We start from the raw sequence: 26,663 nt of genomic DNA on the forward strand, positions 1-26,663 counted from the left end.
AAAAGACAACAACAAATCTATTGATTTATTTAATTTATATCCTATATTTCTCCAAACATGGGACCCAAGGCAGCTTAGTTTTAAGGTGACACTTGGCTATTGTTTTAATCCAGTATGTTGAATTACTCGGAATATCTAAATTGCACCACTCAGTATAACATGAAAGTTGAAATTCCACTATACTATTGCTATGTAGAACTTTCTGCCAATGCTTAATCCCAACAGCAGGTCTTTCTTTTTTTCTTCTTCTTCTTAGCTCAGAATTAGAACCTAATTTCTATGGTGATTCCTCCATCTCTGGATTTAATGAAGGGCTATTGCCTGAGCCAAGGAGGCCTCTGTTAACAAGCACAGATTTGTTGAAGGAGAAAGAAGGCCTTGGAAAATCCAAAGCTGCACATGGTAAGTTGATTTAATCAGTAAATATATGTGTTATGAATTCATGTTTCTAGAATGGTTCAACTAATCTACACTAATAAAGTGGCTTTTAAATGTTTACAGAAAAGTAAACAACTGCTTTTGAAGTACTCCAGAGAATGAATGTGCATCTTAAGTTTTTTGAATGGTACTTTAATAGTTTTGAGATTCTACGTTCCTACATTTCTTCTTCTTGACCCTTTGAGATAACAAGATGACTAAGTTGCTGTCAGTCAGAACAAAAATGAGGAAGTCTGTCAGCTTTACAGTGGATTTTTTAAAAATTTCAAATTGTTTTCATCACATGGGGCTGTCAGTAAGCTTCCTTCCTTCACTCCTGTGTGTACCATTAGCCCCTGCCCCAATCCTGACATATTTTTCACTGCACCTCCCCGCCCCGCCCCCCACCCCAATGTACAGTTCTTCAGAAAGAACAGCTACAAGGCCACCAATATTGCATCTGCTGTGAGCTCAAGAACTCCCCTGGAAAAAACTGAATATGGAGGAATTGGTAAATCTTAGAACAGAATTATTTCCCACCAATGGTTTTAACTATTCCCAACATGGAATTGCTGGTGTACACACCTACCACATAGACCTTGAAGATTAGCCCATGGGGAAGAAAAGTGGAAACCCTCAACTAACAAGGCTGAATAAAATGGGATTCCCATCCAGGCTTAAATCATATTATAACTTCTAACTGAAGATGATCCATTGAATCAATGAGATTTCCCCATGTGTCTGCTCTAGCTGGGATGAATCAACAACAGTCCTGTCCCAGGCATGTCACCATTAGCATTCAAAGTCCTTTTTAAAGCATGTATTTAAACAAATGGACAAGTTATTTCTTTTCTTAAAATGAAGAAATTTGCAAATTTTAATAAATTCATTATCAGAATTGAACTCAATTAAAATTCTCGTCTATCTCCATGAACCAGAGTACTGTGATTGAAAACACAACCAAAGAGTACATTTCTGTTGTTGTTATTGTTGTAGTTGTTGTTTCTGACTTCTGGTGACTCTAAGATGAACCTGTCCTGGTGCTCTTTTTTATAAGATAATTTCAAATTAGGTTTGCTATTGCCTTTCTCTGAAGCTGAGAGAGTGCACTTTGCTGAAGATCATCAAGTGGGTTTCCATGGCTGTGCTGGAATTTGATTTCCAGTCCTCAGAATCCAACACTTAAACCACAACACCAGACTCTCCTTTAATAACAAAATACAAATCCATAAAATGATATGTTATCAAACGTTCACGTTTAATGACATTAAATATTGGCAGGCTTCCAAATATTTTTTTTTAAAAAAAATCACTGAGCATTGTTTTCTTTCAAAATGCCTGGATATTTCAGTTGACCTGTCCTTGCTCTACAACCACAGGCTTGCAGATTGTATTAACTTGTATAGAGAAACATCAGGTGAAGGTTCAGTTGAATGTTCTGACAGTGTGTTTGAAAGATACACTTGCAGAACAATTACTTGATAAAAATGTAATATTTTAATCTAAACACCCCAGGCAAAAAGTCTTACATGAATTAGATGCGTCTCTTAGTAAATATTAGCTTTTCAAATGCATCAAAGAACCCAGCTGAGATGCTTAGCTAAAGGCACCTGCGTGAAATAACAGTCATGGATTTCTCTTTTCCCACACTTTTGTCCAAATATAGTGAAATGTATTTTTAAGGATCAGATGTGTTCAGAAAGTTGTTCTTATTGCTTTCTAGTTCTCTTTGTCGACATGCCCTCTATTGTCATCAATGACTTCACACGTACATCATGTCCTTTTCTCTAGCTTGCCCTCACTTTCCCTCCTTGACAGACTTATATCTGTGTGTTTCCTTCATGTATCTTTTCTCAAGCTCAGCATTGCACAGAGGAGTGTGACCAGCTTTTTTCCTGACCAATAAGTTTGCATTCATTGTTTTAACCCTATTCCCATGAGAATGTTCTTGGTGATGAATAACTTCTATCAAGAAAGACAACTGTTACATGTTCTCCCTTACTTACTTTTTCCGATGTGAAAGCCCCCCATGCAAGAGAAACAATAAGAGCAATAGAAATGACTCACACAAACTAATTCTTATGGTGTTAAGAACGCTATGTATCATGATTTTTGTTCCATACATGCCATTTCTTGATTGGTTCTGTCATCAAAACATGGAAAAGGTGTATTAAACTGCATAAACTTTGTTTTTGCGGGACATCCTGCAGCACATTGTGCTATAGTTTTTCAATGAATATCTCATGGAGTCTCAACCAATTCTACATAGTTTGTGGCAGCCACAAAAATGAAGTTTCTGGAATATAACAACTACTTTCAAAGTAAGTACCACACAGTTAAACAGGAATAACACTTTCACACCAAGAACAGAAAAGTTTTTGAATTTTTTTACATAGTGTAATCTAAAATGAAACCGCCATGGAAAAGAGATGAGCTGTAACACATTACCAGGAAGCATTGCTTGGTAAATATTGCCCTCTAGTGGTTAATGAATCTTTAAATGTCAACCCGCTTGCCCACTAAATGTCTTGACAATGGTCTGTATTTTCCTGAGGATGCCTGCCATAGATGTGGGTGAAACGTTAGGAGAGAATGCTTCTGGAACATGGCCATACAGCCCGGAAAACTCAAAACAACCCATTGATTCTGGCCATGAAAGCCTTCGACAACACATGTCTGTATTAACTCTGACTGCTTAAAAGAAAGTACACTGGACCTTCCATAGCCTTGGATTCAACCAGCTATGGCTTGAAAATATTCTCCAAATAAATTCTAAAACTAAGCTTTGATTTTGCCATTTTATATAAAGGAATATATAATGGGACTTGAGCACCTGTGGATTTGGGTATCCATAGGGGATCCTGGAACCAATGCTCAGTGGATACAAAGGGACTACTCTATGCTACTTAACTTGTCTTTTTTTTAAATTGCATTGATATAACACTTCTATAATACTTAAATAACGAGAAGAAATAGGCAGACATATATATATATATAAACAACCTCCCATGAAACAAAAGATAAAGACACTCTGATTCTTTAAACAAAGCTTTTATGGGATTATTATATTCACATATGATGCTAAATATCTCCAAATCTTTTTGTGTGTGTCTGTGCAAAGGATATTTCCATAATGGAGGCTATCTTTATGCAAAGTAGGTTTGTATCACCATTATAAATACATGAGGAAAAGGGGGAAGTGTTGTGTGAAAATGCCCTGAATTGAAACACTTTTTGTGATTTAGCCTTGGGGCCTTCTAAACAAATGAGGTTTTTGATCTTATAGAAAGGTTTAGAGTCTCTGTTGTTTTAGTACAGGTTTTTTGTAAAGGATTTTTATAAAGTCTCTTTCTCTCTCATTTTTACAAGCATTGCAACGAGCCTATAGTCTTCGGGACTCTTCAACATCCAAAAAATACCAGAACTGGAAGAAGAAAATTCAGTCAAGTAAGATTTAACCACAATGTTTCTTGTTTCATTGTGCTGTATAGCTGCTTTTTAGGTCAAATTCCAGTTAGTTGGCAGGCTAAAGTAGTGTCACCCAAATATGCATTTACACAGAGGACTTTTGCAGTGTGCCTGCCATATCCAAGGGGGTTTGCTTCAAGGAACTCATTCAGATTTGAAAAGAAAATGGGGATGATCATGCCCCATATTATTAAATGGTGGTGATGTGAGCATGCATGCTTCAGCATATCTGCATTCACATCCCCGCCATTTAATAACATGGTGTGTGGCAATCTGGTTGAAATTGCTGAGTAGGAGCCCATAGACCCTCAAGTCCCACTGTATCCAACTTTATCTTTCTGGTTCTCTCAGCATCATGGTAAAGACCATTCTGAGCCAAAGAGAACCTTATATATAATCCACTGTATAAGTTTCCCCTGATGTTAAGTCTAGTCATGTCCAACTCTGGGGGTTGGTGCTCATCTCTGTTTCTAAGCTGAAGAGCCAGCATTGTCTGTAGACACGTTCAAGGTCATGTGGCTGGCATGACTGCATGGAGCGCTGTTAACTTCCCACCAGAGCGGTACCGATTGATCTACTCACATGTGTATGTTTACAAACTGCTAGATTGGCAGAAGCTGGGGCTAATAGTGGGCGCTGACCCCGCTCCCCGGATTTGAACCACCAGCTTTTCGATCAGCAAGTTCAACAGCTCAGCGGTTTAACCCACTGCACCACCAGGGTCCCCCCCCACACACACACAGTGGAATCTAGAGCATGAATAATGGCACATCTCTAATGTTTCTCTGGTTGGCATTTGCTGTCATTACTGCAGCATCAATTTTTCCCTTTTATTTTTGTAGCCGAAGGCCATAAAAACCTTGTTTTATATAGCTGCACTTTAGTTGACTAGCTAAAGAGCAAACAATTGGCAAAACCTTGATCTTTCCTTAAAGGGAGAGATGTGCAGGTGGCTGACCTACTGCCAGCTCACTTTTCAGCTTGTTCTTCATAATTAAATGTTTGTTTAGGCATTTTGCCTACAACTTTTCCCCTTTAATTTTGTATTTTAAATCCCATGTGTGTCTTACAAAGAATCTCCAGAGGGTGCTAAAAGCCTACAGGAAAGAGGTAGTGAGTTTGAAGACCATGTCACAACCACGTTCGCAGGCTAAACACTAAATTTAATTAGTCTGATTCTTTTTGCTCTTGTACAAAATATTATATGCTTTAAATATCTGTGAAAGATCCAGAACATCTTGGTTATAAATAAAATTCACAAAACAGTTATTTTTCATAGAGGGGATTAATTTCAATGTAATTTTGATTTATTTAAATGAGTTCATTTCATGTAAAAATAAATGGATCCTTCCTGCATCTGTTTCAAAGGCAGTCATATTAGTGTCAATTTTTCCTTTAAATCAGAATAGCTGATAATTCACACATCTTTCTATCAGTTTACACTGACATTTTAAAGGTTCAGGTTTTCTTATCAAATGAATTTGTTGGCTTCTCCTGAAATTCAAGTGCCTGTTCATACAAGATTCATACTGGTGAACTCTTGTTGTTTCTATTCTGCTTTTTGGTTTCAGCATTTATCTGGATAGCATAGTATAAGGAGGAAGCACAGCGGTATAAGAGAAAATATAGTCATACTAGTGCTAGAATATTTAGAGAGATGGACAGGCCCTACTGTTAGAGACAGTGTTGAAACTGCCTGAAACAGTAGATTTGGAAATTTTCTACCAGACTTTTTATGTTTTTATTAAGTTTTAGTAAAAAAAAAATCTTTAGATATGTACCTTGACTTGGTTTGGTGAGTGGTTCCATGCTATTCTACCTCAGTCCACAAAATGTTTTTCCTTAACTTTATGCTCTTTGCTAGGGGATGGCTGAGAAGAAATGCTGGATTCAAGCTGCATTATTCTTGTTTTTCAGAGACTTGCAATAGCATATACGTTGATAAATGTGTTGATATTATTCAAAGCTTTACAAATATTTTCTCTGTTAATTATAAACAAAAATGCATCCACAAATTCAATGTTAACTTATGTGATCCATCCCAAGAGCAGGGGAAAGCATCCTTTTCTATGTTGTGAAGAAGGAGAAAAACATTGCCTCTGTTACATTTGTTTTTTTCCAAAGCCTTTGACAGCTGCTGCTTTTGTCCCCTGCTGAGCTTAATTGGCCCCACCAGGAGCAAAGCACAGCCATTCAGTCAAAGAAGGGACTAGCCGGTCTTGAATTCCATTGTGGAAAGGGCTGAGCTTTGATGGGAAATAACAGAACAGTCAAAATGCTACCACACCATTCTTAAGATGCAATTAGAAAAGCAGATACAACTCCTTAGTTGGCAGGGTGATGGTGATTTCTCAGGTAATAACATTACTCTTGTTGAGGCATAGTGAAAAGCCGGATCCCATTAGCAATTAGGGGTCTAAAAGCTGGGGTAGAAGTCAATAATTGGATACTGGGAGAAAAAAACCCAAAGACTGAGGAAGCAACATCTTACATACTTCTAAGTTTTATAGTTTACTATAGAAACACGCTGGTCTAATTGTTACAGTGCTGGACTAGGATTTGTGGGATGGAGGATCTGTTCTCTCCTGAGCCATGAAACTCACTAGCTGACTTTGGACCACTTTATTGTATTCTCAGATGACCTTATCACATTGTGGCAAATCCGGCGGTGCCTAGGGGGAGAGGCATGGGGAACCCATTGCCCCACGCCCCCTTTCCTTCATCCCATGGGGGAAGCGTTTGCTGTAAGGCTTCCCCCGTTGATCCCTATGAAACACAGGAAACTTCCCATGTTGCTGCCGCCATACAGTGGTTCCTCTCAATTTGTGCCATGGAGCCCTCCCAGAAGTAGTTCTATGTTTTGGGATGGGAGCTGGCTAGCAGGGGGTTGGACTGGATGGCCCATGTGGTCTCTTCCAACTCTACTATTCTATGATTCTATGATTCTATGACAAATGAAGAGGAACCGGCGTATGCCACCGATTTTAGCCCATCTGATGAGGTCGTAAGTCTTGACCTATCTCACAGTGTCTACTTCCTTGAGGCTATTGGAGGAAAGGTCAGACACACAAGTAACCAATCTATAATAATGTAGGGGTCCATTTTAAAATGTATAATTTGGCAAGGCACCAGCACTCTCTTGCACAGAGGGCTAAAGACATTGCAAAACTAAAACTCCCAGGTTTCCATAGCATTGAGCCATGGCAGTTAAAGCGGTTTCAAGCTCCATTCATTCTACAGTGTAGATGCACTCTTAAGTCCTCCCAGCTCACCAGGGAACCCAATTTGAACTCAGCAGCCACAAAGACAAGGAGAGATGGCTGAGCTGTGGCCAGCAGTGTCTTTTTGTCAGAGATTGTAGACCCAAATAAATTGCAAGGAAAGTCAAGCTGGATAATCAGATGGCCTGGCCAGTTCAGGATTAGGCCCTGGAAGGCTAATACCAATAGGCAAAGTGTTCACTCTAGTCTACTCCCATAGGCATGGATATTAACTGGTTCTTGGCTAAGTAAGAGAACAAAATAAAAATGTAAATATCAAATCTATACTGTAATTTGCTTGTCAGTTTCTTTTGCTGTAAAATGCAAAAGAAAATTGTGATTTTTTAAAAGCAAACTTTTAAAAATCACAGATGCTACCATCCAACCTTTTCTTTTATTCAAATCAAATGTGAGATCATCAACCTCAACCCAAACAATGATAAGTAAATTTCCTAATATGAGACAATATGTACATGAGAAATGTTATCAGTTCTGTTGGAAGGGGAAGAATCAACGAGGTCTCATAGCATTTTTAAAAGAACACCCATTTTCTATTTTGTAGCATTTCCTCTACTGCACAGCAAGAAAAATGGGTCATCTTCCAAAGACATCTCTACCATCTTTCAAAACAATGATCAAGATGATCTCATTGACATGGAGGTAGGATGCCAATAACTGGTAGTAATGAAGGGATTTTTTGTTATTATGTTACTTTTTAAAAACAACCTAGTTAATTTCAAACACTATAAACTTTAGTAGGTTTTGTTCCTCTTATCCAAGGACTCTATAGCCGCCTTATTTTATTGTTTGGGAAGAACACCACAATGCATGGAAATTCACCAGGGCTGCTTCTCACATCAAGTTATTTTATTTGTTTTTCAGTAAAAAGATTCTGTAGATAGTTCAGGATGGTAGAGATCTTTGATTTCAGAAATATAAATTCTCCAACATTTCACCAATGAAAACTGGGACACAAGTGTGGGCATGTCACGACATAGATGCCTAGATGCCAAAGGCTGATGAGGAAGAACACAAGCTAGGAGATGCAGTGTGTTTTTTTGCCCGAGTCTCTCCCCTCTACTGAGTTAAAGGGGTGTAAATTACTTTGCACTTTGAACTCAGTTTGGAGCAACTGAAGTAAACTGAGGACAATGAGGAAAGAGAGAGGAGAGAAAAACTATATTTTAAAAGTAGTTGAAAAAGTGGGTTGATAGAGGATTAATCTGGACTGTCCCTGCCAAATCAAGAGCGTTGGAGCACACTCAAATACAGAATAAGCCATAAAATAAGCATTTAGGGGCAATTGAAAAAGAAATGACAAGAAAATAGGTATAGCTTTGGAAACTGCAACTAGTGCAGAGATCAGCATCCAGACTACTAACTGGAGCTAACTATAGGGAGCATACAATGCTGTTACTAAAGCAGCTCCATTGGCTGCCAATAAGTTTCCGGTCCCAATTCAAAGTGCAAGTTATTACCTACAAAGCCCTAAACGGTTCAGGTCCTGCCTATCTTCATGACCGCATCTCCCCCTATGAACGGGTGCGGGCTCTAAGATCTGTCGGGGAGGCCCTCCTCTTGGTCCCTACACAAGCGCAGTCGGTGGGATGAGGGAGAGGGCCTTCTCGGTGGTGGCTCCCTGGCTCTGGAACGCCCTCCCCAGGGAGATTAAGCAAGCCCCCACACAGTCCGCCTTCCATAAGGACCTGAAGACCTGGATGTTCCAACAAGCTTTTGAGAATGCCTAGTCCCTGGTTGTTCTATGCAATTGTTATGCAGTAGATCCCAAGCCCTCGTCCCATATTTGCACCTTTGCACTTATTCCATTCCCTTGCCCATTGTTTACAGCCTGGCCATGTTTACAGTAGCTTATTGCCATATGAGTGCCATTTTAATTGCGTTTTAACTGTTGTTTTATATGCCTATTTGTTTTATTTAATTGCATTTTATATTGTGTTTTATTTTATGCTCTGCTTTTAGACAGTTTTGTGCCATGTGTAAGCCGCCCCAAGTCCCTTCGGGGAGATGGTGGCGGGATGTAAGAATAAAATTGTTGTTCTTGTTGTTGTTGTTGTTCTTGTTATTATATCTTCATATATAAATAGGTTAATTCCAACACATTTGAGAGCCCTTAAAAACATGCTTATAGGTAGTCCCTGCCCTTTAAAAAAAATCATATCCAGCTTTTCTGCCCAAGGCCTATATGAATAAGAACAAATTTTGCCTGATGAGTGAAGAGACCAGGAAAGGGCCAAAGTCCCTTCTCCATTTTACCATTTTGTTTCTAGACCATGAAAATATGTGTCTGGGAGGAGGAGGAGGAACATTTTCATAATTTTTTAAAGTGGTAGCTTATTCAACTTCAGTTTTACTAGCAGCTGCCATTTTATTTCCTTCCAGATTGAAATGATATTTTATCAAGCTATAACATTGTTTGAGAATATTCTTTTTCTTTTTTAAAAAGTGCAAGCTGGCTACAGTTCAAATGGAAGCCAAGGAGGGATTGGTAATTATTACCCTACACTCTCAAACTCACGCTGTCCCATGATTATTGGAAAGAAGAAATGTAGTTCTGTTCTTCCTCAATTAGGCTGGTGGTTTTCAACTATCAGCACAGGGTGGTAAAATGCCACAACTCAATTATTTGTAATGCAGAATACATTTTCCCCTAACCTAGCTGCATGTCTGCTATGGCCATGTAATTCTTTGCAAGGAGAACTCCCACAAATATTTGAATACTGAAATATCTTGAATGTCTTCCAGGAGCATTTAAAATAATAATAAAAAAGCAATAACATCCAGTTGTTACGCTGTGTCCCTTTTCTGCTTTTACTGGAAAGTTTTCCAAAGTCTACCTCATCTTGATACTTATATGAGGCTAGTGGACTTTTTCATGTATTTATTTGAAAATGTTCTTTAAATAGAAGTGTGGTTGATAACAACATTTTTCTTCCAAAAATAATCATTTGATGCATTCCTTTCAGCTGACATCTCCCAGCAAGATTCCAGAAACTGCCAAAGGACATTTCAAACCTCATAACCCAGCATTTCCTATTCAAAAGAATGCCACAGATGCCTTTGGAGAAATCCCTTTCTATGTGCCTCATTATTCCCTTTACAACTACACTGAAGGGTATTCATTGGCACACAACAAATCCTTTTCTCAGGTTGATCAGACTTCAACTCCAAGTTTGTCTCCTAAACTTGGAGTAAAAGACCAACATTCAGGAAACCAGACTGTGAGTACTGAGCAACTGACCTCAGGACTGTTTACAAAGAATTTGGATACATCCTCTGTAAGCCTTGATGAGAGAAATAAAACATCACAGTCTGGCAATGAACAGCAAGACAAACATTTAAACAAAGCTAAAAACAAGATAATGAGGAGGTTAACTCTTTCAATGGAGCACCAGGCCAAATTGTTTGCTAGCAATGATGCTGGGACAAGAATACAACAGGAAGGTGAAGGGATTCCAGATGAGAAGAATGTTGATTTGCATAGAGATGAGAATATATCAACACAGTTCTGTCATGGTACATCTCCTAAGCTTTCAGATAATCATATGCTGGCTTTCCCTCATGAAGACAAACTTCCAAAGAATGTGGATAATTCTTCCAAAGAACATATGACAACTCAGCCTAAATCACCACTGAGGCTACTTGCCAATGCAATAAAGAAGTCAATCTTGGAACCCCACATTTCTTCTCCAGAAAGTCTGAGAAAGGGCCAGGACACACATGCCAAAGTTCCTTCGGAAAACACATTTTTCAATTTCTCTCATCCCCTATGTGATTCTGTAAGTCTAAGAAATTGCAAGAATCATGGCAAACCCAATGTTTCCAAGGCAGAGCTCAGTGTGTTGAATAGTGCAGGAAAGGGATTTGGAACTGGAAGTTCAGAAGTATCTGATGGCCCCTGCAGCCCAATAGAGACATATTCACATGGCGCTTCTATTTACAGCATACAAACAAGCCCTCTTAAGAGTCCTCACAAAAATAAACCTCCTTATACTAATGTGGAAGATGTGCCAAGTCTCCTAGAAAGGTTTACTCTTAAAGAGAACCTCTGGACATCTTCAAAGGATGATTGGAATGCATATAATCAAAAGAACACAATGTGCCCATCTGTGAAGCAAAGAAACAAAAGTGTGGCTGACTTTTCAGATAATCCTGTTCAGAGGAATAATATGTGGAACTTGTATAGCAACTTCAGAAATAAATTAGAGGAAAGAGTTAAAGCTCCTTCTTCAGTGACAGCTGTGTCACCCTGTGCTATCTTTGATGTTGATGAAGTATTAAATCACACTTCCAAAGGAGAAGAAGGTAAGCAAAATGCTTTGTCTTTAAAGTGTGCCATTTCAAAAATGTATCTATTTATGATGGTTTCCCTTGCTGACTTTAGACTCAAAGTATAATCTGCTGCTATGTTCTCAAGAGCCCTCTGTTGTATCAGATGTGACCAGAAATAGTTCGGTAAAAGTTAGCCATAGTCTGATAACATCTAAATTTACTACCTTGTATGTGAAATTACCTTGTATATACTTCAGAAATGACAATTAATTGAGAATACAACTGTCCAGTAATACTTTGCAGGCTGTTTACTGAATACATTTTGTCCATAATTCCATGGACAAACTACTATACACTGCAAAGCTTTCAAAAGACAGCACTATAGTGGGAAGTGGTTGGTGAATAGGGAAATATCTGGAGATAGCTACTTCTGGAGAAATAAAAGGTACTAGTTGTGCCTAAAGGCTATATTTGGACATTTGGATATTTGAGAGACTGCAGGTTACTTCTTTAGAAATAGTGCAGCATGGCTAGGCCAGGGTGTCTTACTGTGTTAAAGTCACCACATAATGAAGTCTCATACGCAAAGACCTTTTCATGGCAGCCAAAATCTGTTTCCTGACGCAGCTGTTTCACTTTGCTTAATGTCAGAATTAACCTAGTGCCTCAGTGCCTTAGAACACATGCTAGCCTTGTGAAATGTCTGCATATTTAATTAAAATACAGAGCTTCTCACACTAAAAGCATGAAAAGTAAAACCAATGTTGTCGCTATGGGGGCAAGAGCAAAATAAGGTCATTATCCCTCCCAAATACAAAAAATACGTCCCCTCATGAAATTGTCCTACAGTTTCCACATCCAAAGAAAAGAGGAAGACGTTGTTCAAAGATAATATGAACCCAGCAAAGGTAAGAGTAATAGGTGTGAACAATTTTCTATGGTTCCCACTCTGCAATGCTAGAAATTTGGAGACTGAAGAAAAATTCATTGGTGAGCAGAATTTTTATATAGAGAGGCAAAGCCTTCTCCACCCTACCCCACCCTGTTACTATACCCATGCATATATGTTCCGTCCCCCAGAGGTTTGGTTTGCATTTTTTATAGTTGTAGGAATAGCATCTGTTTGCATTTGCTCCAGGGTTGCTGCAGATTCTGCAGCAGTCTGATAGTTTAGTCTTTTTGCAAGTTTTTACTGCTTGCAGCCTGCAAATGTATCATTTTGTTCTGGAGACCGCCCCTTTTCCTGGGGATAGAAGGCTCCATTTTGAGAAGCCTATTCTGCCTTCTGGACTGAAGGAGTAACAACATAGATGTGCTTGTGTGGCCAAGCCAGGCCAACTCTGAAAAGGCCATCGTAAGTACAAACAAATGACCTGCCTTTAAAACCAGTGCCAAGCATAGATAGGGGAAAGACCTGTTCTTTCTAATAGCTTTGGCACTGGGGCAGAGAACATCTTCGGATTTCTTTGCCACTGGAGGAAGCCGTACCAACTTCGCCTCAAAAACTAGCTTTGAGCTCAGATAGTTATAGATCTTTTAATAGCAGCTCAGAACTAGGGTGAAGAGGATCTCAGGACCTCTTTGCCTTTGGTGGAAGTTAATCCAGCAACCTAAAGGGGAAAAGCAAGCAAGGAACATCTGCAAGGTTTTATAAGTGGACTGTTCTTATTTGCAACTTTAATTACATGTGCCAAGTCTGCCAAGGACTTTGTGAAATAAAATTTTGTTTGATTGTTCTACTTGAAGTGCCTTTGGTTACTGGGATTTCCAGAGCTTCTAAGTAAGGCCCCTGCAGTTCACCTGGGCAAAGGAAGAAGCACATCCTAAAAAAGGGTGCCTGGGTGTGACGGCATAATATAGATCATAATTAAGCAGACTCATGACATGAATTTAACAATGTTTTTTATAAAATACATGCTCCCACTTTGGTTTGTGAATGCATTGGTTTAATTCAATTGTGAACAAGAAGCTACTCTTGTTAACATGCTCTTTTCATAATTCATAATTCTACAGTTCAATGACTTGTACAGTCCCCTGGCGTTAGACTTTCAGTAGGTAGTGAATCATGGCATTAAGCTGTACGGTTGGTCTCATACCAGCCAAACTGGCTCTCCAACACTGGGAACACATGGGATTTTCAGCAGTACAATCAGCAGAACATCTTAGCCTGAATTGCAGCTAGAAGAGATCCACTGAACCAATAATTGAATGGTTAGTTAACATTTATGTTAATTATATTAATTATATGAAGTGTGACTCCTACATTTTTAAAAAATTAAACAAATTAATACAAAACCCACATGCAAATGAACAAACAAGCAAATTAACAAAAAATAAGGTTAAAAATACTTTTTGTAGAATAAAAGAAAATGTATGACTACTACATAGAAGCTACAAGGAATTGAATTCCTTGTGTATGAAGCCTGCCACTCAGGGGTAAGCAATTTTTCGCAGGAAACATCATGGATTAAGCAATCCTAGGATGTGATCTATTGGAATGAATTGGGAAGGAAACTAAATTGGGAATTGTGTGTGCGTGCATATATATATATATATATATATATATATATATATATATATATATATATATATAAAGAGTGATGGCATCAGGGCAGCGGACAAAGCAACAAAACTACAGGCCCCCCAACCTCGAAATTTGACAACACAACCCATCACACATGCCTCAGGGTTGATACAACAAAAAGAAAAGAAAAATAAAGTCCTAATTAGAGGGAGAGCAATAATTGTTTTTATCCAATTGCTGCCAGTTTAGAGGGCTAATCTCTGCCCACTTCGTTACCTAGCAACCAAGGGACAGCCAGGTTTCAGTTAGGGGACAGGAAAATTTAGGCCTCACTGAGGCTTCTTCCACAGATTATCTAATTTGCACTGGATTATATGGCAGTGTAGACTCAAGGCCCTTCCACACAGCTATATAACCCATTTATAATCTTATATTATCTGCTTTGCACTGGATTATCTTGACTCCACACTGCCATATAATCCACTTCAGTGTGCATTTTATACAGCTGTGAAGAAGGAGCCTCATATAATCCAATTCTAAGCAGATAATATAAGATTATCAATATACAGTAGACTCTCACTTATCCAACATAAACAGGCCGGCAGGATAAGTAAATATATTGGATAATAAGGGATTCAGGAAAAGCTGATTAAACATCAAATTAGGTAATCATTATACAAATTAAGCACCAAAACATCATATTATACAACAAATTTGACAGAAAAGGTAGTTCCACGCGCAGTAATGCTATGTAGTAATTACAGTAGAGTCTCACTTATCCAACACTCGCTTATCCAACATTCTGGATTATCCAACACATTTTTGTAGTCAATGTTTTCAATATATCGTGATATTTTGGTGCTAAATTAATAAATACAGTAATTACTACATAGCATTACTGCGTATTGAACTACTTTTTCTGCCAAATTTGTTGTCTAACATGATGTTTTGGTGTTTCATTTGTAAAATCATAACCTAATTTGATATTTAATAGGCTTTTCCTTAACGTCTCCTTATTATCCAACATATTTGCTTATCCAACATTTTGCCAGCCCACTTATGTTGGATAAGTAAGACTTTACTGTACTGTATTTACAAATTTACCAGTAAAATATCACAATGAATTTAAAACACTGACTACAAAAACATTGATTATGAAAAGGCAGACTGCGTTGGATAATCCAGAACATTGTATAAGCGAATGTTGGATAAGTGAGATTCTACTTTGATATGAAATAATTTCTAGGATAGAATAATGCAGAACAATATAATCTCTAAACCAGGACAGTAATAAAGAAATAAAGAAAGTAAATAAAGCAAGGAAATTGGAAAATCCACAAAGGAAACAATCAGGGCCAGCTAACACCTCCCAAGAAAGGATTCTTCCAGAAAGGAAGCTGAGAAGGCAGTGAAGCACTATGTATTACCAAAGTCATTATTATTACTATCATTACTATCATTACTATCATTACTACTACTACTACCACTATTATTATTATTATTATTATTATTATTATTATTATTATTATTATTGTGTTGCGGTCAACCGTGAAAATGAATACAATCTGGCTCCAAGTATTCAAAAACACTAAAATCAGAATATATAAAAATGAATGTGGTATAATAAAACAGAACAATACAATCTCTAAAATCAGAACACTAAATAAAGAACAACACTCTGAAAATAGGGGAATTCCACACAGAAAACAATCAGGGCCAGCTAACACCTCCCAACAAAGTATTCCCATCATCAAAGTCTGGCCAATCCTCTGTTTTCTCAGGACCACAGACAGTAGAAGCACATAAAATATCGCAAACAACACCACTCTGAAAACAAGGCAATTCCAGACAGGAAAGAATCAGGGCCAGCTAACACCTCCCAACCAAAAAATCACTCAAGGAGGAAACAGCTAGGCTTTAAATCTGCAAGGCCATTACATCCTAATCATTTTTCCTAATTGCAGCATTCATACTTGCTTCCAACAGACAAAAAAAAAACAAAAAACAATCAGAAATATTGTATATTCACAACCTTTAGGAAATAATATCCCCTGATGGCACAGCATGTTAAAGCGCTGAGCTGCTGAACTTCTGGACCGAAAGGCCGCAGGTTTGAATTGGGGGAGCGGAGAGAGCCCCCACTGTTAGCCCCAGCTTCTGCCAACCCAGAAGTTCAAAAACATGTAAATGTGAGTGCATCAATAGGTACTGCTCCGGCGGGAAGGTAACGCCGCTCCATGCAGTCATCCCACATGACCTTGGAGGAGTCTACAGACAACGCCGGCTCTTCGGCTTAGAAATGGAGATTAGAAATCAGACATGACTGGACTTAACGTCAGGGGAAAACGTTTACCCTTTACCTTAACTACCACCAATTCCTCAATACTTTATTTCCCATACCACCATTCTTCGCCACAGCAACGCGTGGCCGGGCACAGCTAGTGTGTATATATATATATGTGTGTGTGTGTGTGTGTGTGTGTGTGTGTGTGTGTGTATATATATATGTGTGTGTGTGTGTGTGTGTGTGTGTGTGTATATATATATATATATATATATATATATATATATATATATGAGAGAAATTTATAAAAGACCCTCTGATCCTAAAACATTGTTGATTGGTTGATAGGATCCTTCTCATGTTGGTTTTATTGGAACCATTGTGATGAGTGTAATAGTAATGAGGCAGGATCATTTAGTGTGGCAGCGGCTACTTCATTCAATCCAAGTACAGCAAGTGGATGAAAGTGGGACCAATGTCATTGACGTCCTGAATCCAGTTTGGGGTTTGTTTCAAACTTTAAAGAATTTTCCAAAGTATTTAACCTATTATAGCAATGAGGCTCAGCACCTTGGAGAGGTGTTTCACAGTTCAAGCTAAACGCCTGAAGGAATTTGCTGTTTTGCTGGAATTAGAGCCACATTCCTCCAGTTCCCTCAGTACAGTAGTCTTGCAAGGTTTTTGCTCTGCTTGCTGAAGGTTATTATTATTATTATTATTATTATTATTATTATTATTATTATTCTACTTTTCAAATAAAACAATTGTTATCCTAATTATCCTAATTAAAACTGTCTGGTTGCTTCTCAAATTTCTTTCTCTTGTATTGCCAGGAACATGGAATTGCAGTGAATGTCTTCTGCCATAGGTTCCTTTGGCATGATGTACCTTGATTTCTTCCTCTAATATTCACTGTAGCAGTCTTCAGGTGTTCTGAAAGTCAGTAAAATGAACATGTAATGAGAACGGAAGTGTGTTAGCTCTGCCTTGTTGCTGTTTCTGTTGCCTTCTACACAAAAAAGACTACTTTCTTATTCTAGCATTTCAAATAGCATGAGGACATCACTTTTTAAAAAAATCAAAATGTTTCGCATTCAGCAACATGAGACACAGCAAATGCCAGCATTTGAGCCATGCGGTATCACTCCCCCACCCCACATCCTTAGGTTAAGACACAACCCACTAACTATAGAAGGATTTTTAAATAATACAGCTTCACAGCTAAAGAAGTTTAAGTGATGTCTTGTTATAGTTGTAATGGAACAGATGTATAAAGGAATCCTGTGGTTCCTGAGAAAAAGACTAAACAAAAATCTAGCACTAGGTTATGTAGACACATACAAGAATAGAAGCCACTTTGGACAGACATATATATAAATGGGAGGGGGAGTGTGAATTGCAATAGAAACACTAAACAGGCATAGAGGCATAGTGGTAGGGAGAAAAGTTCAGTCTTAATGACGATCATAATAATAATAATAATAATAATAATAATAATAATAATAATAATAATAATAATAACTTTATTTTTATACCCCGCCTCTATCTCCCCGGAGAGGACTCAGGGCGGCTTACATGGGGCCAAGCCCGAATAAAAACAGTAGCAGTATAAAACACAGCAATAGACAACAACTTGCACAATAAAAAAATAAAATAAATAAAATAAAACATTAGCCAATAAAAAACAAGAACTAATAAAAACATGGATTAAAACAGAGATTGTAAAAGTAGACTGGGTAAGGTGCACCATATAAATATTGTAAACACAAGGTGACTGATAAAGTGCTGCAATTTCTGGAAGTGCAAATTGGGATGGGAATAGACCCTGTGTCTATATCGAGTTGACAAAGGTAAAAGGTGCAAACCGGTACAAGAATGGTCACAGATACAGATTGCTTCTGGATTAGCAATCTTTATCTAAAGGCTTGAGTAAAGAGCCAGGTTTTCAAGCTCTTTCTGAATGCTACCAGGGTGGGGCTTGCCTGATTTCCCTGGGGAGCGAGTTCCAGAGCCGGGGGGCCACCACGGAGAAGGCCCTCTCTCTCGTCCCCACCAACCGTGCTTGTGACGGAGGTGGGAGCGAGAGGAGGGCCTCCCCCGACGAACGACGAGATCGTGCAGGTTCGTAGGGGGAGAGGCGATCACTAAGGTAGGAGGGTCCCAAACCGTTCAGGGCTTTGTAGGTGATCACGTGCACCTTGAATTGGGTCCGGAAGGTGAACGGCAGCCAGTGGAGCTCCTTAAGCAGGAGGGTTGGCCGCTCCCTATAATTTGCTCCAGTTAGAAGCAAGGCTGCCGAACGTTGAACTAGTTGGAGTTTCCGGGCCGTCTTCAAGGGCAGCCCCACGTAGAGTGCATTGCAATAGTCCAGTCTAGAGGTAACTAAGGCATGGACCACCGTGGCCAGATCAGACTTCACGAGGTAAGGTCGCAGTTGGCGCACAAGTTTTAATTGTGCAAAGGCCCTCCCGGCCACCGCCGACACCTGAGCATCAAGCGTCAGTGCTGAGTCCAGGAGGACCCCCAAACTGCGGACCTGCGCCTTCAGGGGGAGTGCGACCCGTCAAGCACAGGTAGCCACCCAATACCCCGATCGGACATACGACTGACCTGGAGGACCTCTGTCTTGTCGGGATTAAGCTTCAGCTTATTCGCCCTCATCCAGCCCATCACAGCTGCCAAGCACTGGTTCAGTATCTGGGGGGCTTCCTTGGAGTTCGGTGGAAAGGAGTAGTAGAGTTGAGTGTCATCTGCGTAGAGATGGCACCGAACTCCAAAACTCCGGATGACCTCTCCCAGCGGTTTCATGTAGATGTTAAAAAGCATGGGGGACAGAATGGAACCTTGCGGGACCCCACAGGTCAAAGGCCAGGGGTCCGAGCAGGTGTCCCCCAGCTTCACCAACTGGGAACGGCCCTCCAGGAAGGACTGAAGCCACGACAGAGCCATGCCCCCAAGGCCCATCCCGGAGAGCCGTCCCAGAAGGATACCATGGTCGATGGTATCGAAAGCCGCTGAGATGTCCAAGAGAACCAGCAGAGTCACACTCCCCCTGTCCAGCTCCCTGCGGAGGTCATCCACCAAGGCGACCAAAGCCGTCTCAGTACTGTGACCAGGTCTAAAGCCAGACTGCGATGGGTCCAGAAAATCGGTGTCATCCAGGAAACCCTGGAGCTGCGAGGCAACCACCCGCTCCAGGACCTTGCCCAAGAAAGGGAGGTTCGAGATTGGTCTGTAGTTGTTTAGAATGGCCGAATCAAGGGAGGCCTTCTTCAATATAGGCCTCACTATGGCCTGTTTGAGGACAGATGGAAATTTGCCTTGATCCAAAGAGGCATTAATTATCATCACAAACCACTCTACCAACCCTCCTCTGGCCGATTTAATTAGCCACGAGGGGCAAGGGTCTGCAGAGCAAGTGGTCGCTCTCACCGCCCCAAGGATCCTGTCCACGTCATCCGGGCGAACAAGCTGAAACGAATCCCACAAGTTCGAACAGACAGGTGCCTCAGTTACCTCTTTTGGCATTGCAACAAAACTAGCATCCAAGACGAAGCGAGTCTGAGCGACTTTGTCTGCAAAGTGGTGCGCGAACTCGCTGCACCGAGTTGCCGAGTCTTCGGGTGCCCCTCCCCCCTCAGGAGGGTGAAGGAGCTCCCCGACGACCCGAAACAACTCCGATGGTCTGTTAGTTGCAGACGCTATGCGGGCAGTCGTGAAGGTCTTCCTGGCTGCCCGCAAAGCCGCGGAGTAGGCCCTAATAGCGGCTCTAGCCCGTGCTCGGTCAGAAACGCTACAAGTTTTCCGCCAGTGGCACTCTAGTCCCCTCCTCGAGCGCTTCATCACTGCCAGCTCCTCTGTGAACCAGGGAGCCGAAGTGACTCTTCGCAATGAGAGGGGACGTTCCGGGGCGATCATGTCAATTGCCCTGGACATCTCGCTATTGTAGCGATCTACCAAGGCATCGACAGGATCGTCAGCCTCCATGACAGGAAGATCCCCAAGAGACCTCAAGAATCCATCTGGATCCATCAGTCTCCTGGGGCGGACCATCTTAATGGGTCCACCACCCCTGCGGAGGTTTGAGGTCACAGTGAGTCTTAAACTGATCAGGTGGTGATCGGACCATGACAATGGAAGAATATTTTGCTCTTCCACTCCGACCTCACCATCTGCCGCAACAAAAACCAGGTCAAGTGTGTGTCCAGCTTGATGAGTGGGACCAGATATCACTTGGGACAGTCCCATGGTCGTCATGGCGGCCATGAAGTCTTCAGCTGCACCAGTTAATGTGGCCTCGGCATGAATGTTAAAGTCCCCCAGCACTACCAGCCGCTGAGAGACCAACGCCGCACCAGAGATCACCTCTGCCAGCTTGGGCAGGGAGACTGCCGTGTCGCGGGGTGGACGGTACACCATAATTCTTTGAGACTGGATTTGTCATCCCATCATCGTACCCATATGTTTGGTATGTCTATTATGATTCACACTCTCCTTCCCACCACCCATTAGTGTATAGGAGTTTCACTCAATATATCTAATGAAGCAGACTGGGATCCGTGAAAGATAATGCTAGTACTCTTTTACACAGTCTCAGAGGTGCCACAGCAGAGCTTTCCAAACATTTCATGTTGATGACACATTTTTAGACATGCATCACTTTGCAACACAGTGATTCAGTTTAACTAGCAAACAGGAGGTTAAACCAACTCCTTATGAGAAATACAGATGCATACATAAATTGTAAAAATCTTTCATTTATATTTTTTCAAATGAGATTTATTGCTCATTTTACACAGACTCAGATAATACAGTTAGCACATTAATGACACACAGGAAAGCTCTGTGCTACAGGGTTCCTTAGTAGCTTTCAGTGTTAAAACAGGCTAACATGGCCACGTCTCTAAAGATTTACTACAGTTGTATCAGAAGTGAGTTATGCTTTTATTGCTGGAAAAGGGCATGCATTGGCAGAAAAGAATGGGCTCATTATTTTTAACTATCACTTCAGCAGTATGGTATTCTGCCAGCATTAGGATGAGGGGGTACTTTATCTGCATCTTTCTTTGCCTAAACTATAACACTAGTTTTAAAACTGATTGGTATAAAATGTAGGCTAATGACATTTACACAGTCTAAAGATGAAAAAACTTTGTGTGTCAGTGTGCACGCACACAGGCAGTGTTTTGAGACCACAGAGAGAGAAATGGGTGCATATTGTTATTGTTATCGGTGTTCAAGTTGTTTCTGATTTATGGTAACCCTAAGGTTATCCTATTGAAAGTTTTTTTGGGGGAAGATTTGTTCAAAGAGCATTTGCCTTTGCCTTCCTCTGAGACTGAGAGTATGACTTGCTCAAGATCCTCCAGCAGGTTTTTGTGGTTGAGCAAGGATTGAAACTCTAGCGCAGGGATCCCCAAACTATGGCCCATGGGCCACAAGAGGTCCCTTGAAGGCATTTCTCCTGCCCTTGCAGCAGTGGCTCCCTCCTCGTCCTCCCCGCCTTTCCCGCCTCCTCCCTTTCCCTGCAAAAGCATTTGGAGCCTTTCCTGCCTCCTCCCTCGCCCTGTGCCTGCCTTCCAAAGCTTTGCTTGTGTTTATAAAGGTATTTTGATTATTTATTAATTAATTATTAATTATTAAGAGGTGCTTTGCTTGAGCTTTTGGTGGACAAAGGCAGAAGGGGATTGGACTAAGTGGCCCAAAGGGTCTCTTCCAACCCTTTTTATTATTTTTATTATTTTTATTACTAACATTGAGGCTGTATTTGTTCCTGTTTGGTTTTTTTTACTTCAAAATAAGATATGTGCAATGATCTGAGGGACTGTGAACTAGTCCCCTGTTTAAAAAGATGGGGACCCCTGTCCTAGTGTCTGCACTGGTAGTCCAATGCTCAAACCATTATGCCATGCTGACTCTCAGATGTATATGCATTTCTCTAATAAATGTAATAACTGAGCAGATCAGCCATTCTCAATGGGGTTTTTTTTTACTATAAAGAGCCATTTCAACAATATTTCGAACTCGTGGGACCCTGCATAGAAATAATTACAGTACAACCCCTGTATCCATGGGCAATATGTTCCAAGAGCACTGTGGATACTTGAAAGTATGGATAATAGTGAACCTTATATGCTGACTATACTTGGGCCAGAAGCATACCATAGAATCGTACTGGAGGACCTAAAGGACAAACACTTCCAGAACTATTATTTTTGGAATTGTAGATAAGTGAAACCATGGATATTGATTCCATGGATAAGGGAGGCATACTGTATATCTACAGCTAAAATATGTAAACAAATTGTAATCAGTTTTTCCTAGAATCTTTGGCAACCTCTCACAAAACCCTGAGGTTCCACAGAAACTTGATTGATTACACTGCAATGATTATAATGATCTAGCTTTGACAGTAAATCAGTCTTTGGTCATCTGAAATAGATCTTGCCACTCACGACCTGAACAGAAGCTCATCCAGGTGTTAATGATTAATCCTGGAGCAAGCAAAGCATATCAGAGGATTGTTCCTGGTACCTGTTCTGTTTTCTCATAAACGAGAAGGATGTGAATTAGACATATGAGTGGAAATGTTTCATGGCCATTAAAACATTACTTCAGACAGGGCAAAATCAGAATTTTAGGCGCAGAAATGTAAATCAGTTGGAATCTTTGAAGACAGGTTTCCCAGAGATCTACCTTAAATGCCCCTTCCGAGGAAGTTTTATGGAAGAATGGGTTGTTTGGTAGTATATCTTTACACACAACATTTACTGTTCAGCAGAATGAGAGAAAGAAAATATAAGTGACATTTGTTTAGAGGCTAATTAATGAAATATTTATGTTGCATGAGGCCGTACGATAAAACTGCCTTCGTAAAGCCCATTTGCTTCTGATTATATTTGTGCCTTTTTTTATATGACCAGACATTCTGACGCCAGCTTTTTTACACTGAGCAGATGTCACAGAGTAAAAATGGGTGCCAGATGCTGCAAGCCACATAAGGGTAATTTGTTTAAGAGCTGGCGCAGACTTTGGGCATTCAATTACACTGCATGGTGACTCTGAGACCATCATTTAGATAACGTGGCTAACTACAGATATGCATTTTAATAGCAGACTGAATGGGAGGCTGAGCTTTCATGCAAGGAAATGGGAAATAATGACTTTGTCACATAAAACTTGGTGTCTTTTGTGGAGTACGGGATGGCCACAGACTGAAACCCTTAAATGGTAGCCAAAAACATAATTAATATAATCTGTCCAGTTTTCCAAATTGCTGTTAGATATAGTCTTTCCAAGCTATGAGCAGGTGTAGTCATATGTAGTGATGGCTATTATTTACTTATTTATTTATTTCTATCCTGCTTTTCTCCCGAATCAGAACTCAAAGTGGTGAACAACGTGTAAACAAAACATACCATACATAAAAATAAACATAGTCAACACAGATCAAAGCATATCTGATAAAATTATAAAACCATAAGCATCCATTCAAAGACTAGAAAGAGAATGATATTCACATCTTTGATCTTTTGCTTCTCTTTTAGGTCCTAAATATCCACCCTCCAGAAAGCAAACACCTAACTACACTTCTTCATCTTCTGATGGTGAATTAGAACACAAGCCTTCATTATCACGCAAGGTAACTTTTTCAACACTATCCTGCCCTGGCTCTTCTGATTTGCACTATATTTTGTTTGTTTGTTTGTTTGGTTGGTTGAATACTCATCTTTCTTGCACTATGGACCCAAGGTAGCTTACAATTTGAGTTAAAATAACATATAGTTAAAACTAAATTTAAAAAGCAATTAAACCAAAGATCATCTTAAAAACATTAATTTATAATAATTTTAAGTCTATGAAACCACTGTAATAAATAATAAAAATACAAATACGATGCATTCAAATAAAAGATTTTCTATGCCAGATAGACACTTAAAGGCTTGGGTAAACAGAAATGCCTTCACATGCAAGAAGAGAAAGAGCAAAAATGGACTACCTAGTTTCCTATGGAAGGAATTCCACAGGTGATCATACAAAAGGACTGTGTGCTGATAAAGTGTATGATTCTGTATCCATAACAGAGTATTTCTGTAGTGTTTACACACATGCTATGCTAAATGTGTTTCCTACTGCCATGTGAATAATTTAGTGGTTTGTGCATGGGTTTGCCTTCAGACAGCATGTATACATATATACAGGTAGATCAGCTTTATTTGTTTTTCATAGTCCATTCTTCCAACTTGCTAATAAGAAAAAATTATGCTTATCTTATCGGGCCTGGGCTGTGGCGCAGGCGGGAGAGCAAGCCAGCTGCAACCAGCTGCAATGAATCACTCTGACCAGGAGGTCATGAGTTCGAGGCCCGCTCGGAGACTATGTTTGTCTTGTCTTTGTTCTATGTTAAAAAGGCATTGAATGTTTGCCTATATGTGTAATGTGATCTGCGCTGAGTCCCCTTCGGGGTGAGAAGGGCGGAATATAAATGCTGTTAAATAAATTATCTTTATCTTTAAGAAGCAGCTTAAAGAGCTGGGCATGTTTAGCCTGCAGAAGAGAAGGCTGAGAGTAGATATGATGGCCATGTATAAATATGTGAGGAGAAATCATAGGGAGGAGAGAGCAAGCTGGTTTTGTGCTGCCCTGGAGACTAGGATGCGGTACAATGGCTTCAAATTACAGAGCTGTGAGAGCTGTTCAGCAGTGGAACTCTCTGCCCCAGAGTGTGGTGGAGTCTCCTTCTTTGGAGCCTTTAAACAGAGGCTGGATAGCCATCTGTAGGGGATGCTTTGAATGTGATTTTCCTGCTTCTTGACAAAGGATTGGATTGGATGGCCCATGAGGTCTCTTTCAACTCTATGATTCTATGATCTCAGTTTTTTTTTAAAAAAGGCTTACTACATTAAAAAAATGCCTTGCTTGTCTACAGAATGCCCTATCCAATGACTTAATCATAAGATATTTTTGTGTGTGAATCCTTGGTGTCTTCATCTTTGTACTATGTAACATAGTGCCTTGGATTCGTCAAGCCCCGCACATCGCATGATGTGTTCTGCGTACAAGTTGAATAGGTAGGGCGATAGTATGCAGCCCTGCTGTACTCCTTTCCCAAACTTGAACCAGTCTGTTGTTCCGTGGTCTGTTCTTACTGTGGCTACTTGGTCTTTATACAGATTTCTCAGGAGACAGACAAGGTGACTTGGTATCCCCATACCACCAAGCACATGCCACAGTTTATTATGATCCACACAGTCAAAGGCTTTAGAATAGTCAATAAGCAGAAGTAGATGTTTTTCTGAAACTCCCTGGCTTCCTCCATTATCCAGCGGATATTGGCAATTTGGTCTCTCGTTCCTCTGCCTTTTCTGAATCCAGCTTTAGTTTTGTAGTTACACCTATTTAACTACCTTAACTTTATATTATTATCCCATGGAATTTCCTTAATCCAACTTTATACAAAAGTTAATTTTCTCTTTTTGCAAGTATTCGATCATAGGTTTCCAATCTGTTTTGTTATCTGGTGCTCTATCCTGTGCTAATTTTTGTGTTAACATGTCCATATTCATCATGTCCATTATTTTATTGAGCCATTTCTCCATACTGGGTATATCTTCTTTTCTTTTTTTTTAAATAGTTTTTATTAATTTTGACAAAACAAAACACATTGGGGATGGGGGGAAAGGAGAAACAAAGGGAAAGGAGGGAGGAAGGGGAGGTGGAAAGTGAGGGAAGGAAAGAGAAGGTTTTGACTTTGATAAGGGAGGGGTATGTAGATAGGACTAATGGGGAGGAAGGAAGGGGAAGGGAAGGGAGAAGGGAGTTTGGGTGAATCTAAGGTATGATAGGTACGGGTCGGATGCTGCGCATGCGTCAGATAAGATAGACGTGCCTAAGAGAGCTCCCTAACTGCAAAAGAAATAAAGCTTATTTTTAAAGCCCAGGAAGATCATAAATCTCTCTCTCCAACCTGGACCCGGTCGTGAAAAAAGAGGAAGCAAAGCAGATCGCAGTTTGAGCGTCTGAAACTTGAAACCTCAGAAAATAAATCAGAAGACCGGGTGAAGGAAAGAACTGAACGTGAGTGCCATAATGGCGGAGGGAGTGGAATGGGGGCGGAAGCTGGACCAAATATTACAAACATTGAATGAACTAAAGATAAGCTCTGATAGCTTAAAGAAGGGGAATGATGAATTAAAAGAACAAGTTGAAATGATTAACACCCGGCTGGGATCAATGGAGTCAAAGGTGCAACAGTATGAAGGTAAATTTATGGAGATGCAAGAGGAGACTAGAAAACAGAAAGAGGAAATAGCCAACTTAAAAAAACATTTAGAAAGTGCAAACCAAAAACTCCTAAACAAGATTGCTGACCAGGAAGATCGGTCACGAAGAGCAAATATACGCCTGAGAACAGCAGGGC

At 40.1% G+C, this 26,663-nt stretch overlaps 1 protein-coding gene across 1 annotated transcript in view; it reads left to right on the top strand.

The window, feature by feature from the left end:
* The window catches only part of mical2 (microtubule associated monooxygenase, calponin and LIM domain containing 2), a 200,815-nt gene that overhangs the window by 141,262 nt on the left and 32,890 nt on the right, over nucleotides 1–26,663 (top strand). Inside the window, exons 27-31 of the mRNA XM_062967705.1 lie at nucleotides 257–402; nucleotides 3,787–3,864; nucleotides 7,708–7,805; nucleotides 10,130–11,468; nucleotides 23,791–23,885. Of these exons, the coding sequence (XP_062823775.1) occupies nucleotides 257–402; nucleotides 3,787–3,864; nucleotides 7,708–7,805; nucleotides 10,130–11,468; nucleotides 23,791–23,885 (1,756 nt within the window). The remainder of the gene's footprint in view (nucleotides 1–256; nucleotides 403–3,786; nucleotides 3,865–7,707; nucleotides 7,806–10,129; nucleotides 11,469–23,790; nucleotides 23,886–26,663) is intronic.

This window comes from Anolis carolinensis, chromosome 1 (assembly GCF_035594765.1).
Source record: "Anolis carolinensis isolate JA03-04 chromosome 1, rAnoCar3.1.pri, whole genome shotgun sequence".
Lineage (NCBI taxonomy): Eukaryota > Metazoa > Chordata > Lepidosauria > Squamata > Dactyloidae > Anolis > Anolis carolinensis.